General features: G+C 50.7%; 1 protein-coding gene across 1 annotated transcript in view; it reads right to left on the bottom strand.

The window, feature by feature from the left end:
• Window positions 1-2842: 2842 nt before the first annotated feature.
• CDYL2 (chromodomain Y like 2) overlaps window positions 2843-14686 on the bottom strand; it is a 164918-nt gene continuing 153074 nt past the window's right edge. Inside the window, exons 6-7 of the mRNA XM_080828122.1 lie at window positions 11661-11804; window positions 2843-8977 (exon numbers count right to left, since the gene is read on the bottom strand). Coding sequence (XP_080684248.1) covers window positions 8819-8977; window positions 11661-11804 — 303 coding nt within the window. The 3' untranslated portion in view covers window positions 2843-8818. The remainder of the gene's footprint in view (window positions 8978-11660; window positions 11805-14686) is intronic.

The raw sequence follows: 14686 nt of genomic DNA, 5'->3' as shown, positions 1-14686 counted from the left end.
ATATAACACAAATATGTGTGGGTGTGAATGGCGTTTAATCATTTTTAAAAAACCCTATGAGACAGGCACAACAGTAATCCTCAAAGACTGAGCAAGGTTAAACACCTGTGCATATGACACCACGTCTCAGCAAAGCTCCCGGGAGCCCCACTCAGACCTGCTCTCCCAAAGCCCAGAGCTCTACTTGCCCCAGTCAGGGGCAATTCCAGCTTTCAGCGGTTCATGCCCCACAATTCCAGACTTGCCCTTGACTCTGCCCTCTAACTCCACAACCAACCACCAGCAAATCGTGGTCTGCTTTTGAAAGCAGCTCAGGACATCACTCCTTCACCACCTCCACCGCCCCATCCAGTTCAAGCCTTCATTGAGGGGAAGCTGGACAATGGCAAGTCTCCTACTGGCCTCCTTGCCCTCAGCCCACTTTTGCCTACTGTCCTAGACCAAATCTGTTAACGCACAAGTCAGTCCAGGCCACTCCTTTCCAGATCCTGCCGGGGCTCCCACCTCACTTACAGGGAAAGCTTGGGCCTTATCACGACTCATAAGGCCCTATGGCGTATGCTTCCCCACACAAAGACTCCCCAACATGTTGAAATCACCACTTACAAGAGCCTGAAAGTTTCTAGGTGTGATACATCTAACACCTATTAAGAAGGGTTTGTAAGGGTTTCTTTGGAATTCTACCCACCATGATACACACATACACACAGACACACACACACACACACACACGCCGGGAAAATAAATGAAGAGGGTTCCTCTTTCATCTGAAATGAAATGGGGCTGCAGTGGGAGGTTGATATGTACTCCTAAAACTTGGGGGACGCAGTGGACTGGCACCATTTGGTTCTCATACAACCTTGCCTGCTCCCCACCAATATAACCAGAAAAGACAGTGAGGCTCGCCAAGAATAAGGGGAACCTTAACCTTGAATGAAGTAAAAAATACTGACTAACTGGGACATGGCCATTTTTTAAATTATCTTTTTAAATTCAAGGATGGTTGACATAGAATACTGTATTAGTTTCAGGTGTGAAACATAATGATTCCACAGTTACGTTCATTACACAATGCTCACCATGACAAGACCGGTTACCATCTGCCAACACAAGTCATTACAATACCATGGATGACATGCCCTGTGCTATAACTTTCATCCCTGTGATTTATTTTTTAAAAATATTTTTAGACAGGGAATGCACATGAGCATGGGGGGCAGGCAGAGGGAGAGGGAGATAGAGAATCCCAAGCAAGCTCCACACCTGACACAGAGCCCGAGTGGGGCTCGAACTCATGACCCTGAGATCATGAATTGAGCCCAAATCTAGAGTCGAATGCTTCACCAACAGAGCCACTCAGGTGCCCCGATTTATTTATTTTATAATTATAAGTTTTTACCTCTTAATCTCCTTCCCCTATTTTTACCCATCCCCCCCGCCCCGTTAATTATTGAGTTGAAACTGTGTGTGTGACTTTAAGGAACAATTATTTACCAGAAAGTTCCTACTCGTGTTTTCATCTCGGATTAGGACTAGCCCATTAACCAGACTTAGGGGACAGTAAGAAAAAAAAAATAAAGTTCCTTTTGGGATTACACTCTGTTCCTGCTTACTCACTACACTGGTGAATCATTTAATTGTCGCTATTGATGTTGGACCAGATGTGAGTCCCAGCCCCATCTCTGTTCTCTATTTCCTCTGACTGTTGGTGAAGGGGCTCTTGAGCAGAATGTCCCCTCAAAGTCTGCCCGTGAGGGGCGGTCCAAGGAACAAGGTTTGTCTTATACGTGTCAAACTAGGAACATCCGAAAAGCCTTGATCGGGCTGCTGGAAGGACCAGAGGCAGTTAGAAGTAAAGGACTCTCCAGGTGTGACCTTGACCACTTAGGATGGAGACAGGACCTTTCAGAAAGGGCAAGGAGGTGCACAAAGCAACAATGGGGAGGAGGACGACACCAGAAAACAGAAAGAGAAAGGGCGGGAAGGACAGCAGAGGGAAGATCCCGGTCTCCAGCCAAGGCTGGCTGGCCCACGGGGGCCGAAAGGTGACCCACGGGAAAATGAGCAATTCCTAGTGCACTCCCTTCTCCACTCTGAGGCGTTCACAATCGGGCAGGAAGGTGTTCCCTCTGGTACTGCACTGGGGATGATCTGAGAATCACGGCAGGATTACCCTCCTTTCCCACATTCCTAGACCCGGAGCCCCTTTGAGAGAGGGACTATCTGAGTAACCTCTGCCTGTTAGCACCTGAGCAGGCTCTGAGACAGAACAGGAGGCTCAATACTGCTGCTGGATGGACAGACAGACATTGACCTTGTGCAAATCCCTTTCCCAGAATCCTGTTGCCATGAACCCCCAAAAAACTTCTTCCCTCCAATGTCGCCGGAGCCAGGCCTTGGAAGCCAGAGGCCACCCTCAGTGTGTCTCTCCTAAGAGCCATGTTGTGATGATCGAAGCAACAAGATCCTGTGTGTGAAAGGCTTTTACACAATTCCACAGTGACAAATGTTGTGGTTAGCCACGTATGGCAGCCAGGGTCGTGCAAGGTCAAGCTCTACGGGGGGGTTATCTTTGGCAAGGAGGCAGCCCTGTGCAAGTAACCTTCCGCCTGTACCAGGGAAAGGATAAATGTTTATACCAAGCCCCCTGAAAAACAATTCCCTGGGTGCCCCCATTCTACAGTCCTCTGGGGTCATGGTCTTGTCACACAGTGGTGAATCCCTGAAGCCTCAAGTCACGAACCCAGACACCACCTAGATGCACCAACCCCCTGGGGGCCCAGAAGCTTCTCTGTTCAGAAACCACAGGTTTGTGACTTGTATGGACACCAGCAAATGCAGATGAAGTTTCAACCTTTTTATTCAAAGCAGCTTCTCACAATGTATAAATACTGCATATTAGCACACATGAAAAATACAACTTCTAAGGCACCCAGAAATGTGTTCATACACGTTACAGGACCATTCACAAAGAGAGTGTACGATTTGCTCTAGACAGTCGTCAGCATTTGATAAGTCAGAAGATTATTATCCCTCAGTACTGCACCCAGTCTCGGGAAATATTTACAACGTGGTGAGAAAGGGTCAGCTGTACCTGCTTTTATGATTCTATGAAGTACTCATACTTACAAATATTCAGAACTAGTTAAAGACTCTCCCATGATAACCTGGCAAAAGAAAAAGAGTAGCCTAATTTGCAAAGGTCTCCTTGGATTTTGGTGTGTGTGTGCGACACCCACGGTCAAATCCACACACTCCCGGGGTGGGCTGGGTAAGTTTTTGGTAGCCTGCTTCATTATCAGACGTTTGGTAATAAGCCTTACCACTAGAACACCACTGCTTCAGCATCAATCATTTCTCAACCAGTTAACAGATGGGTGGTTTCATCATGAATGAAAAAATAGAGCATCCCTTGGTGTGAGAATTGAGGGAAATTCTTCTCATGCCAAACAGGAATTGGAATGGGTCCATGAAGAACAAAAGGAGGTGGGAATTTAGCAACTGGGGGTGCTGCTCCGTGTAGACACGTTGTCAAAACTCACACGGGTCCTACTCAGATGGAACAGTCTACACGGGTCAGACCACCTGGGAGGCGGCCGGACCTCCACCTTCTCTGATATGGTTAAAGGCTGGGAATGCATGGCAGAAACCCCCACCTGAGAGAGCAACTTTCAGCGGGAGAAACCCACCTTTCAGAGCCTTCTCAAGGTGGTAACCAATCCGTCTGCGTGGCCGGCCAGGCCGGTGGAAGCGAGCAGCTTCTCTGGGCCTTAAAGCAACGCACACCTCGGGCCGGATGAGCCCACCGTCTATGAAACACGCGCTTGTTGGATTAATGGAATTCTTTGGTCCTTGGTTTTATGAAAGGCAATATTTTCACAATCCTATCAACGTGGACATCAGCGAATGACTTCCAGCTGGGACTAACGGCACAGGGACAAACTTAATACCAGATGGAACACTCTATACCCTCTCAACCTCCCGGAGTCCCCTGAACGAGCGAGCGGCAGCATCAGCTCAGCTGCTGGGCCAGTGAGGCATGGTCAGCCCGGACAGACACTAGCTGAGGCTTCAGACCAGACCTCAGTTCTTTGGGCTGCGCACACACTGCAGACCTGGGAAGCCAATCTCCACCCTGGCAGTAGACTTTACCTACTAGAGATGCACTCAGATAACCTGACATTAGCCACACGACAGCCCTGGTCTCCAGTCATCTTGAAAGCAATAGCAAGGAGAATCAGCTGGTAGCTAGGGAAGTGTGGCCAACTGAAAGGAATCATAATTTTTTTTTTTTTAATCTAAGTCCAAACCCTAGATGGTTTTATTAGATCCCAGACACAGCGGATGCGCCACCGATGAGCCCCATGACTTAGACACACTACAACGGCCCCGGGTGAACGGCCTCAGCTGACGTGATGTTCTTCATCTAGTCTGCCTTTGCCCTGCTAAACTCAGGTTTAAGTATGGCTTCACGCACATAGTTCATTGATAAGACACTCAGGACACATGGGAATGCTGATTACGCAACTGAAATTGACTTCAGATTGTCTACACAGTAAGACTCACACGTAAACTTTGTTAACACCTCTCAAGGAGTGCTGACCTCAGCCAGGCTGGCCGGTTCCAGGTCATCCACGAGGGACCCGGGGTCAACCGCCAAGGTCAGGAGCAGGAAATGCCATTTGTTCAGAACAAATGGTGGGCCAGCAGCCCTCCCTGTGACCATATCTAAACCATGCGAATAGTACAAAGAGGGCTCCAGAAAACCTGCCCTTGGTCCATTCATACGGCCAAAGACAATCACCAAGCTGCTGCCTACCTGGCTCCTGCTGCCATCAGCTCAACCAAACTCTTCACATCAGCCATGACTTACAGACTGCGTTGAGTCCATCAACATGGCTTATGCTGCTTGGAAGAAACAACAACCCGTATTACCCTTTTTTTTTTTTTTTTTTTTTTTTTTTTTTTTTTTTTTGCAACAAGCTTAAGGCTCTGTTCACAGACTCTAACAACTGCCACACAGTGAGACTTTACGGGGAGGTCCTAAACTACATACGTAGTTGCAAAGGTTGGAAATTTTACTGATCCTAATGGTAAGGCTTATCCACAAATTCAATACATTTTCAAATTATACTTCAAACTCAATTACTCTGACAAAAAGAAAATTAACCTGATCTCCAACCACGTAAGATCAGTAGATTCTAATGAAAAAATAAAATAAATCCCATTGGCACCAAACCAGTATGCTATTTTTTGAAAGAACAAGTGATGTTAATGGAAAAGATTGCCCAAAACGCATATCCTAACTTACCACAGAAATATAAAAGTTTATATTCTGAAAATATATACTGTATTAAAGTCTGTAAGCATTTCAACCAAAATTTGCAGAAATAACTGAGCAACACTTGTCTACAACAAAAATATACATGCAAGACAACCCCCAAATGGTTTCCCTTAAATATCTACAAAGGCAAAGTGTAGATTTTTAAAGATTATACAAAACCATTTACAGAGAATAAAATAAAATACTTAAGAAATCTCATTTAGAGTCTTAAATACTGTGTGTATTAGTAGGAGCGTCTAAACTAATATGTACAACAGATCTAAGTGTCTGAATACAGAAACACAGAAGAGAAGCAATTCTGCATTTTAAATATTCACTTAGGAAGATTTAAAGATGTTTCTATTTGTTTCTCTTTAAAAAATTTCCACAGTAACTAGATCGGAAAATTGCATGAAAGTGACTCAATTTCAAATTAAAAAAAGTTTACAAAATCTTTTAAACCAACAATTAATGGGAAATGCAATTCAGCATTCAGTCAAGGCTTTTTTAAATGTGGGTATTCGGAGCTGCAGTTGCATTGATCAGAGTCCATTTTGATCATCATTTTTCCATCCTGATACTAAACTTCATATGGAAGAAACATCATCATGCTTCAGAGAGAACACTTCCTAGTTTAATCTACCACGAACAAGTAGAACATTTTAAATCAGTTCTCCACTACCTTCTCAGAGCTGTCCGATTCCATTCTCAGAGGGTAATTCTTGATGGTCTTTGCCCACAGATATTATTTAAAAGCAGGAGGGAACATGTGGGTACATCATCATTTGTGTGTGTGGCTTCCGAATGGGGGGGCAGCTCTGACCACCTTGGCAAAGTTTGCAGGGTGCTCTTGGAACGGGGCTGCTAACTCCAGTGGCCCATTACAGGATGCTGGGTGCTGATCCCCCAGGGCGAGAGTGGGGTGGTGGGGGGGGGGAGTCTAATGCGGGGTTTGCAGGACAGCAAAGAGCGGGTTACCTACAAGGTACCTCCACTGAGGACGGACCCTCACTTCCCACCCACAGCGGTTCTTCCAACCCCAAGGTGAATTCTGGGTTTGGGCTGCCAAGACTAGGCAGCTCCTCAAAGCCCTGCCCAGGCTCTGGGAAGGGACAGACATAGGGTGGGCTGGAGGCAAGGCAGAGTAAAGAGAAGGGAGAAGGGATCCTACGGGTGGAGAGAAGGCGCTGTGACCAAAGACAAAAAGTGAAAGCCTGAGCCTCCTGTCTTGAGAAAGCTCTTAGGGTAAACCCGGACACATCCACAGGTCTGGCATTTTCCATCCCAGGTTGGTTTGCTACAAGTTACCTGGATTTCATCTCCAAACTATCAAGCAACCATCCAGAAAGTAGAGAATTCAGTGATGCACTCTACCCGGCAGCAAGCAGATTTAACCTACTTTCGTCCAATTTGTGGAACATCCTCCTTGAACTGACTGTGTAGAAACAACCAAAACACAGACCGTCTTTCAAAACACCTCCTGTTATAACCAGAACCTACAAATTAACAGCAGGAATTCTACCCTAGTAACGGTTTCACATTCTTACCCTATCGTTGGAGATCCTTCCAATGGGGAAGGATCATAAGGAGAGGGGCTTTCTAGAGGGAGAACCAAGGCCGGCTTAGGGATCGCACCCAGAGGAACGTCACATTTCACTGTCTACAGGACCATGTCTCCAGCCTTACTGTAGACACTCAACCTGCTCTTCTAACACAGGGCAGATGGAAAACTGTGGCAACAGCCTCCCTGTTCTCAGCTGGCCTCCCCCCGCCGCCCCGGACCATGCCCAGCGTTCCCTGCTCCACTCACTGTCTCCAACAAGGGCCAAGACAGGCTGGCCACCACACAGGGAAGGAGAACAGGAGGGAGGCAAGGAGGCCTCTGAGAATACTCAGGGGCTGTGATGGACATGGAATGATGCCACCACTCTGAGGATCTGCTGACCCCCAGGAGGGTCGAGCCTCATGCAGAACGCGCTCCTGTCACTCCTCTGCTCCAAACCTGAGGTCTACCTTTCTCTTCCTCAACTCAAACCATCAAACCAACCCTCACCCCTTCTCTGCAGCTCATTCATGGACTTTGGGATGATGGTCTAAATTCAGATGCTGGGGTCCCCCTGCAGCCCAGGGGCCCTGGGACAGGAGACCTCATCCCTGGTTATTTCTCCCTGATGTAAGTAAACGACTAGAAAAAAGATCGTCTGTGCCTCTGGACACGTAATGATTGAGACCTACTGCCGGCTCAGCAGAGCAGGAGCTCTTCCCTGACCTCACGTGGAAGGTCAAAACCAGACAAAGCGGTCCACACGGAAGAAATGGACTCTGAAATCCAATTCTGACATTCGCCCCAAAGACAAAAGGCTCACTCTAGACAATATGCAATCCCTAGGCGGGGCCCATTAGCTCTCCCTGACCTCATGAATTTGGGACTGGGCATATCAGTACCATTCAGGTTGGAGGCCCCTTTATTTCCTTCGAGGCGGCAGAGGTTAAGGGAAAACTCTCCCATAGTTTCTCCTAAGAATGGGTATTCGATTATTACAGCTGAGAACCATTTTACGTGAAGAGGATCTGGTGCGGAGCTATTCCTTTTATCCACAGGGATCCTTCCATTTACATGTCTCCGAATTTTATTTCTGTGTGGTTCATTGCTAGAATGCACCAAATGGCATGAACCTTGTATGGGATTTGGTCCAGGGCAGTATGAAAATAATATCTGTGCCAATGACAGATATCATAATATATAAACAAAAATAAATAAATTAAATAAGTTTGATTAAAGAAAAAAATTTCCTAGTAGTTCATGTTTTTGTAAAACTAGCTTTACATATAATACACATAAATTATCAGAATTTCCACTTACATTGTTTTAAAAATATATATTTAACAAAACATTCCTAAACGTACAATATCTGGGTTTGCAAATCACTCAATTGGGTTTTAAGACCAAGCCCTAAAAGTCACACAGATTTGCATCAGAGAGAAGACTGAGGCTCGCTCTACACAACAGTTTTGCGCGGCGGTCTGCAAATTCCCTAAGTTGATCGTCCCCTGTCACCAGATCTGCACTTAACCAGAGAGAGCCATACAGCCAAGTCTCCAAAGCAGAGGCACTGTGTAGACACAGCCTGAGTCAGAAGGATGGGGAACACTGACCTTCCCCTTCCTGGACCGGGATGGTGCATTTCAGCGAGTGGGGAGAGGACAACAGCGTCTGGCAGAGGCCTGGGAAGATATAGCCCTCGATAGCTCTCTGGCCAGTGCAGGGACGGGGGTGGGGCGGGGGGACACGGGGGAGGCCGAGTATGTTGCGTTTCCCATCTGTTATACAAAATCAAACCAATGCGGAGCAACCAAAGGACAGGAGGAAATGGACACAAGAGAGACACCTTGACAAATTCCTTAGCCGGCGCACGCCGTGCTCGGATTTCGGAAGCACGGGGCCAGGCGGGCAGTCCGGTGCCCTGGAACGCTGGGGCAGGTGGGCTGGGCTCTTCAGACTTCGTAGATCTTGTCCTGCAGGTAGCTGAACAGGGAATCCAGGCCCTTGGAGGAGCTCCACAGCTGCTTGAGCATGAGGCATTCTTTCTCATTCACACCTTCCAGCACAGACTTGAGGAAGCTCCGGACGAGGCATTTCGACTCCTCCAACACCTGAAGGGAAACGCATAAGCCTCGTTAGCCAGCACCAGGGGCTCTGCTCCAGAAGAATGTACTTGGCCTAGGAGGCACCAGCTACCTTCCGACGTCCAAAGCCAGAGGAGACTGCCTGCTGTCTTCTAGAACTTGCCAGGCCTGTGTCCCCAGCAATGCCAGGTATGGGCTCCAGGTGTGCCAAGGGGTTGAGGCCTCGGTCCCGGGCATGGCGGAGTGGGGCCCGTGTTACCCCTGACCACAAGAGTTTTGTCCTGGACCGAAGGGTGACAAAAACTCAGAATCATTTTCTATGGGCGTCATGCAAAAGTTGGGAAACAACGCTTTCACCTCCCACGCTTCACTCTGATGACCTGCGCCACGGTGACAATGAGGCCTAACTTAGGACGGGGGGCATCACAGAGTAAGATAATGGAGTGATGGCCGTCAGAGGAGCCAGAGGACTTACCCCACCAAGAGTGCCTCTTGTTTAGGCTTTAGCAGTAGAGCAGCAGCAAGAACTCTGGCCACCACTGCAGTCGGGAGGATGAAAAATTGCAGTAATTGCGGTGGTGACCGCAGTAATAACGCTGCGGTATCCCAGCAGCAGTAACGCTGGGAACGTCAGTAATGTGGCGGGGATGATACTAGAGTATTACGGTAGCAACACAGCAACAAGAGCAGTGATATGAGGGGCATGGCAGTAATAATGTAGCCACAGTAAAAATCTTCCCAGGCACGAATAACGGCAAGGTACTGATCACAGTGCCTGCAGCAATGCTGCAGAAGTACGAATGAGAAGTGCTCTCCCTGCGCTCCTTCCTTCCGTCCTCACGGGAGTCCCACACGGAGCGGTGTTTTGATCTGCACGCTACGGCCAAGGGCCTGAGCTCCGAGGAGGAAGGACGGGGTGCTGCTCGGCCCGTGTGGCTGCCGACGCCTGGCTGACCTGGGTGGGGGGGCGCTGCCCTGCTCTGCCGCAGACGCTGGTGGGGGGGACTGAGGCACCCGAGCACCCTCCATCCTCCCACCGGCCTCCAGCCCCCTCTGCCGACGTCAAGGCTTCCCTTCACACTCTCCCAAAGTGCTCTCAAGCGGAAAACACAGGACAAGGGCTCCCTTGCTCCCGCAGGCTGGAACGATGCTGGGCTCTTCCTCCTCGGCCTGGGCTGGCGGCCAAGGGGAGTGAGAATGCGCCGGCAGACCGAGGCCACCTCCCGCCTCACAAGAGGTGCCCCGAAGAACACCGGCTCCCAGGTCGCAGAGTCCTTTCTCGAGCGGCTCACCCCAAAGCTCCTGAATTCACCACTGTTGACAGCAGAGACCGCCTTACAGTGTTTCTTCTACAGCTCGCTCGCCTGAGCACCTGCGCTGCCCAAACACCAGACTCCTCGGTGGAGCTTTGAGGCCTCTCTCCCGCCTTCCTTGTCAACGTGAATGTCCCTCCCATACCCTGTGAACCTGCTTCCAGCACCACGGGCCGCTGCCCGAACTCCCCGGAGTTTTCCCGCTCACGTGCCCTCACTCACGCGGCTTCCTCAGCTCAGAACGTCTACGGGCTTCTCCGTGCGGCTGATCCTAGGCTCACCAACCGTCCCTGTTTGCCCAGGACCCGGGGGAGTCCCAGACATGGGATTCCCGGTGCCAAAAGCAGGAGAGTCCCAAGCAAAGTGGGACGAGTGGGTCACAGCAGTTAGCAGGAAGATTAAAAGACAGTCCTCGTACAGAGATTGGCAGAGCTAGTGGCTCATAATGCGTGATCACCGACGACAGGCCCGTCACCTCTCCATCACCATCACCGTCACCGGCACGGTCAGGATTCCTGGGGCTGGAGCTTACACGCAGCAGGTGCCCAGTCCAGGCTGATGAGGCAAATTGGGAGAGACGTGGCAGCTGGGGGCGGCGGGGAGGGGCAGTGGCATGGCAGCCGGGACACTGGGGGTGGGGGGTTTAGCGCAGACGGAGAGAAGGAAGGGATACTCACGGGTCTGACCCCATAAATCCAGCCCAGCACTTCCCTGACTTCGAAGCACAGACACAGACTCCCCCACCACACCCCAACCCTATTCTCCCAAGTCACCTTTCTCATTTCCTAGACCGGCCCTGCGGCTCCAGGAGCGGCCTTTGCTCCACCTTCCGACAGGATTTCCCACACCGCGCCCAGAGTGACTTTCTGAGATAAAATCGACACTTAATTAAAATCTGGCGCCTCTGCAGAGGCGTTTGTATTTATCCATTTTCCGATGTGTCTTCGGAGTCAAACGGCGACGCTCACATGTGCCGCACACTCGGTGGGTAGAAGAAATGAAATGTGAGGTCGGCGTGCCCTGGTTTCTCTCATCTCCAGGACGGTTTAACACCCTTTGTCCTCATGTGCCTTTGTTTCTCGTATTCTTTGAAAACTACAGATGTTTTGTGCTTCTGTGTGTGTCTGTCTGGGACTTTCTTTTAAGGCAACGCGCTCTACCCCAGGGTATCAATCTCTTCTGTGAGGTTTTCAGGCTGGCCATGACGGGGAATCTCTACGAACGCCGACTGTTCGTCCCTGGATGTAAACTCTCGACCCCGAGAGGAGGCACTTACGGTCTTACACACACACCCTGCGTGACCTTTGGCAAGTCAGTTGGTCCCTCTCAGCCTCATTACCCTCATCTGTAAAATGGGTCTGTTGCAAGGACAAGAACACAAAGACACAGGAACTCACCACCGCGCTGCAGGAGGCCATCTCCTTGACCCGCAGCATGACCTCCTGGCTGAACGTGGTTGGCCAGAAGACCTGGGACACAAGTCCCCGGCTGCACGCCTCCTGGGCGGTGAGCTTCCGCCCACAGAACAGCATCTCGTTGGCCTGAAAAAAGCAAAGGCAGGGGAAGGCTGAGAGCCCAGAGTGCCTCCCACGTCTGTTAGCAAGGCCCGGGCTTGCTGTGTGGCACTGTCCTGCTTCCCTAATTTCAGCTATCAACTGGGGGGTCAGATAAGCTTTGGGAACTACCTACAGACATCTGTGTCCGGGTGCATCTTTCTGAGCAGAGGGCCCACAGCTTTCCTCAAATTCCCAAAGGAAGCCGCATACCGACTGTGGGTTCGTCTGCCCAACAGCCCTCCCCACATCCGGCAGCAGACCCACAAGCGGTACACTTCAGTGCTGACACCCCAGCCATGACAACGGGTCCACAGAGGAACAGATGTGCGCCCTGGGTGATAAAGCTCTCCGGGAGGCTTCCCAGCTAGAGACGATGGCCAAGACGCACTCTCTGTCTGGCTGCATGCGGAAGTCAGGGAGTCCGTGGTCCCCCACTGCTGTGTCTCCGCTCTTTGGAGAGGTGGGTCCGTAAAGAGAGGAGGGATGGAGACCAGGAGTCCTGCGGGATCCCAGCATCCCCAAAGAAGGCTCCACTTCTGCACGGGCAAGCTATGGCAACCACTGAGTTCTTTTCTTCCCGCATGAAGCCCGTTAAAAGTGTCTCCATCCCCGGCAGCCAGAAAGGTCCTCACTCCTACCACACACCAATGCAGAGAGCCGCATCTCTGCCGGTGGCCCAGGGTTGTGCGTACCTCTGCCCAGGTGTGAAGGGCAAAAACACCCCCCCACCTGACCACCTCCCGCCCCGACTTCTGCGGTTTCCTCCACACCCCACTCCCCAGAGAATTTCCGTTTGCTTTGTACTTCACAGATGTCATGCGTGCCCTGGGATGAGCCTGATGGATAAGGTCCTAGGCACAGACAGACCAGTGCAGTCACCACTAAAACTTACCAAGTGACTCTCCTGCTGATCATTAGGGTATAATGGTCACCACCATGGGATGGAGTCCCTATCTCCTTCAGGATAAATCCCCGCCTGCTTCACGCAGCAGGCGATCCCTTCCCTGACCTGCCATCCATCTGCCTGCCCCTACGTGCTGGGCCGCTCCTGGATCGCTGTGGAAACGCCAGGCTCTCTCGGCTGCTGGATCTCTGTGTCTGTTTTCCCCTTTGTTCTCGCTGTCACTGATGGGTCATGATGACCCAAAGGACAATCTTTCATGCCCGAGCAGAGGAATTTATCAGGCTGGTAATGAGCCTACAGCGTGCATTTGGTTGGAGGTTTGAAGACAAATCTCTGTCATTATACTTATTTAGAAACACCTCTGTCTCGGGAAGGAGAAACGAAAGGAAGGAGCACAACACGAGGAGCCGAGCAGGACACACTCGGCAAGAGCACGTCTCCGTCAGCAACATTCTTGGAGTTGCAGAAATGATTGAAATAATAGAGAGACAGAAAGAGAGAAGACTGCACACTAGTCACATTTTTGCCGCCACAAAGGACAGGGAGGAACGGGGAGTGGCTCTGACTTTGGGCAGAGCACAGGGGCCGAGATCAAACGGGAAAGTGTTTGCTTCCTGGGCTCCCGGCCCGCCTCATTTTTCTGCCATTGATGAGACTGTGAGCAGCCTCGAGCAGCCCCAACCCCAAGTCCCGGCATCTGTGAAGGGCCTCCCCGATCCCAGCTGCGGGCCCTGCTGCAGAGACAAGGCGGTGCTGGTGGGGGTGGGGCCGCTGGTGGCCTCCGCAGGTCACGCAGTTTCTCCTCCTGTTTCATGCTACCATCAAAGAGTGACAAAGCCCCACGGAAGGGGTAGAACGGGGTTCCCATTCTTCCAGACTCACTCAGGAGGTACCCTGCTGGGAGCTTTCTCTAACCACCCCTGAATCTTATCCCCATCCAGCAGTAGGGCTGCTGGCATAGGGGCCCCCCTCCCCTGGTGGGAAGGCCACAGTTTACAGGACAAGGGTAGAGAAAAGCACAGATCTGACACCCTTGCTCTGCCTTCTGCTTTGGCCTGAGACCCTATGCAAATCTCTTGCCTCTCTGAGTCTGTTAATTCATCGCTAAAGTGGGCACAAGTTACCACCTGGGAGGATCCAATGAGATAACAAAAGAGCAGGGAAACACCACACCAGCCATGCATCAGCGCCCACGGGCGGGGATGTCAAGGACGGAGCTTCCCTGTTACTCATCTTTGTACTTCCAAGCAGGTAAGGTAATGCCTGTTGCCTACTGGATTCTCACTTAGGTTTGTGGGCTCAAAGAAGGAGCGACATCTTCCAGAATTTCATCTCAACTCTCCATGCCTCAGTTTATCTGTAAAATGGAGAGCAGGAGGACCCACCCATGCAGATGCTCCAAAGAGTGATGAGAGCATCCCGTGGAAAGTGCCCAGTAAAACGGCCAGCAGGTAGGAGGTGATCAGTACAAGCTTAGAGAAGCTTGCTGGGATAACCCACTCAATCCTTGGTCATCAGAGTGCCCATGTGGCTTCAGTGTATAATGCAACACAGGGGACACATTTTTCAGAACGGGTATCTCAAAGAGACATCAGGGAGCATCCAAATGATTGGGCATCCCTGTGCAGAATCTCAAAGCCAGCCACACTTTAGTGAGGACTCCCTAAGTCCCGGTGCACCTGGCACCTGAGGGTTTCACCCACTGACCTCAGCCTGGGGTGCGGAGAGGGAGACTCTTGGGAATCTTAAGGGCAGAAGAGGCACTGAACTCAGTCTGCTGCGTCAGGAAAGCAGGTGGCGATTGTGCTGACCCCATGGGCCTTCGGGATCACCTGGGAGTCACCTTTTGGAGTTGGGGGTTGTGAATGTCAAGGCCAGAGACCAAACAGTAAACGGAACAAGAAGCGCTGGTTGGGGGAACCAGGTGGTGGGTATCAGGGAGGGCACGTATTGCATGGAGCAC

The sequence above is a fragment of the Martes martes genome (assembly GCF_963455335.1).
Source record: "Martes martes genome assembly, chromosome: 17".
Classification (NCBI taxonomy): Eukaryota; Metazoa; Chordata; class Mammalia; order Carnivora; family Mustelidae; genus Martes; species Martes martes.
The sequence above is the reverse complement of the archived record's forward strand: the minus strand, read 5'-3'. Positions and strand labels throughout refer to the sequence as shown.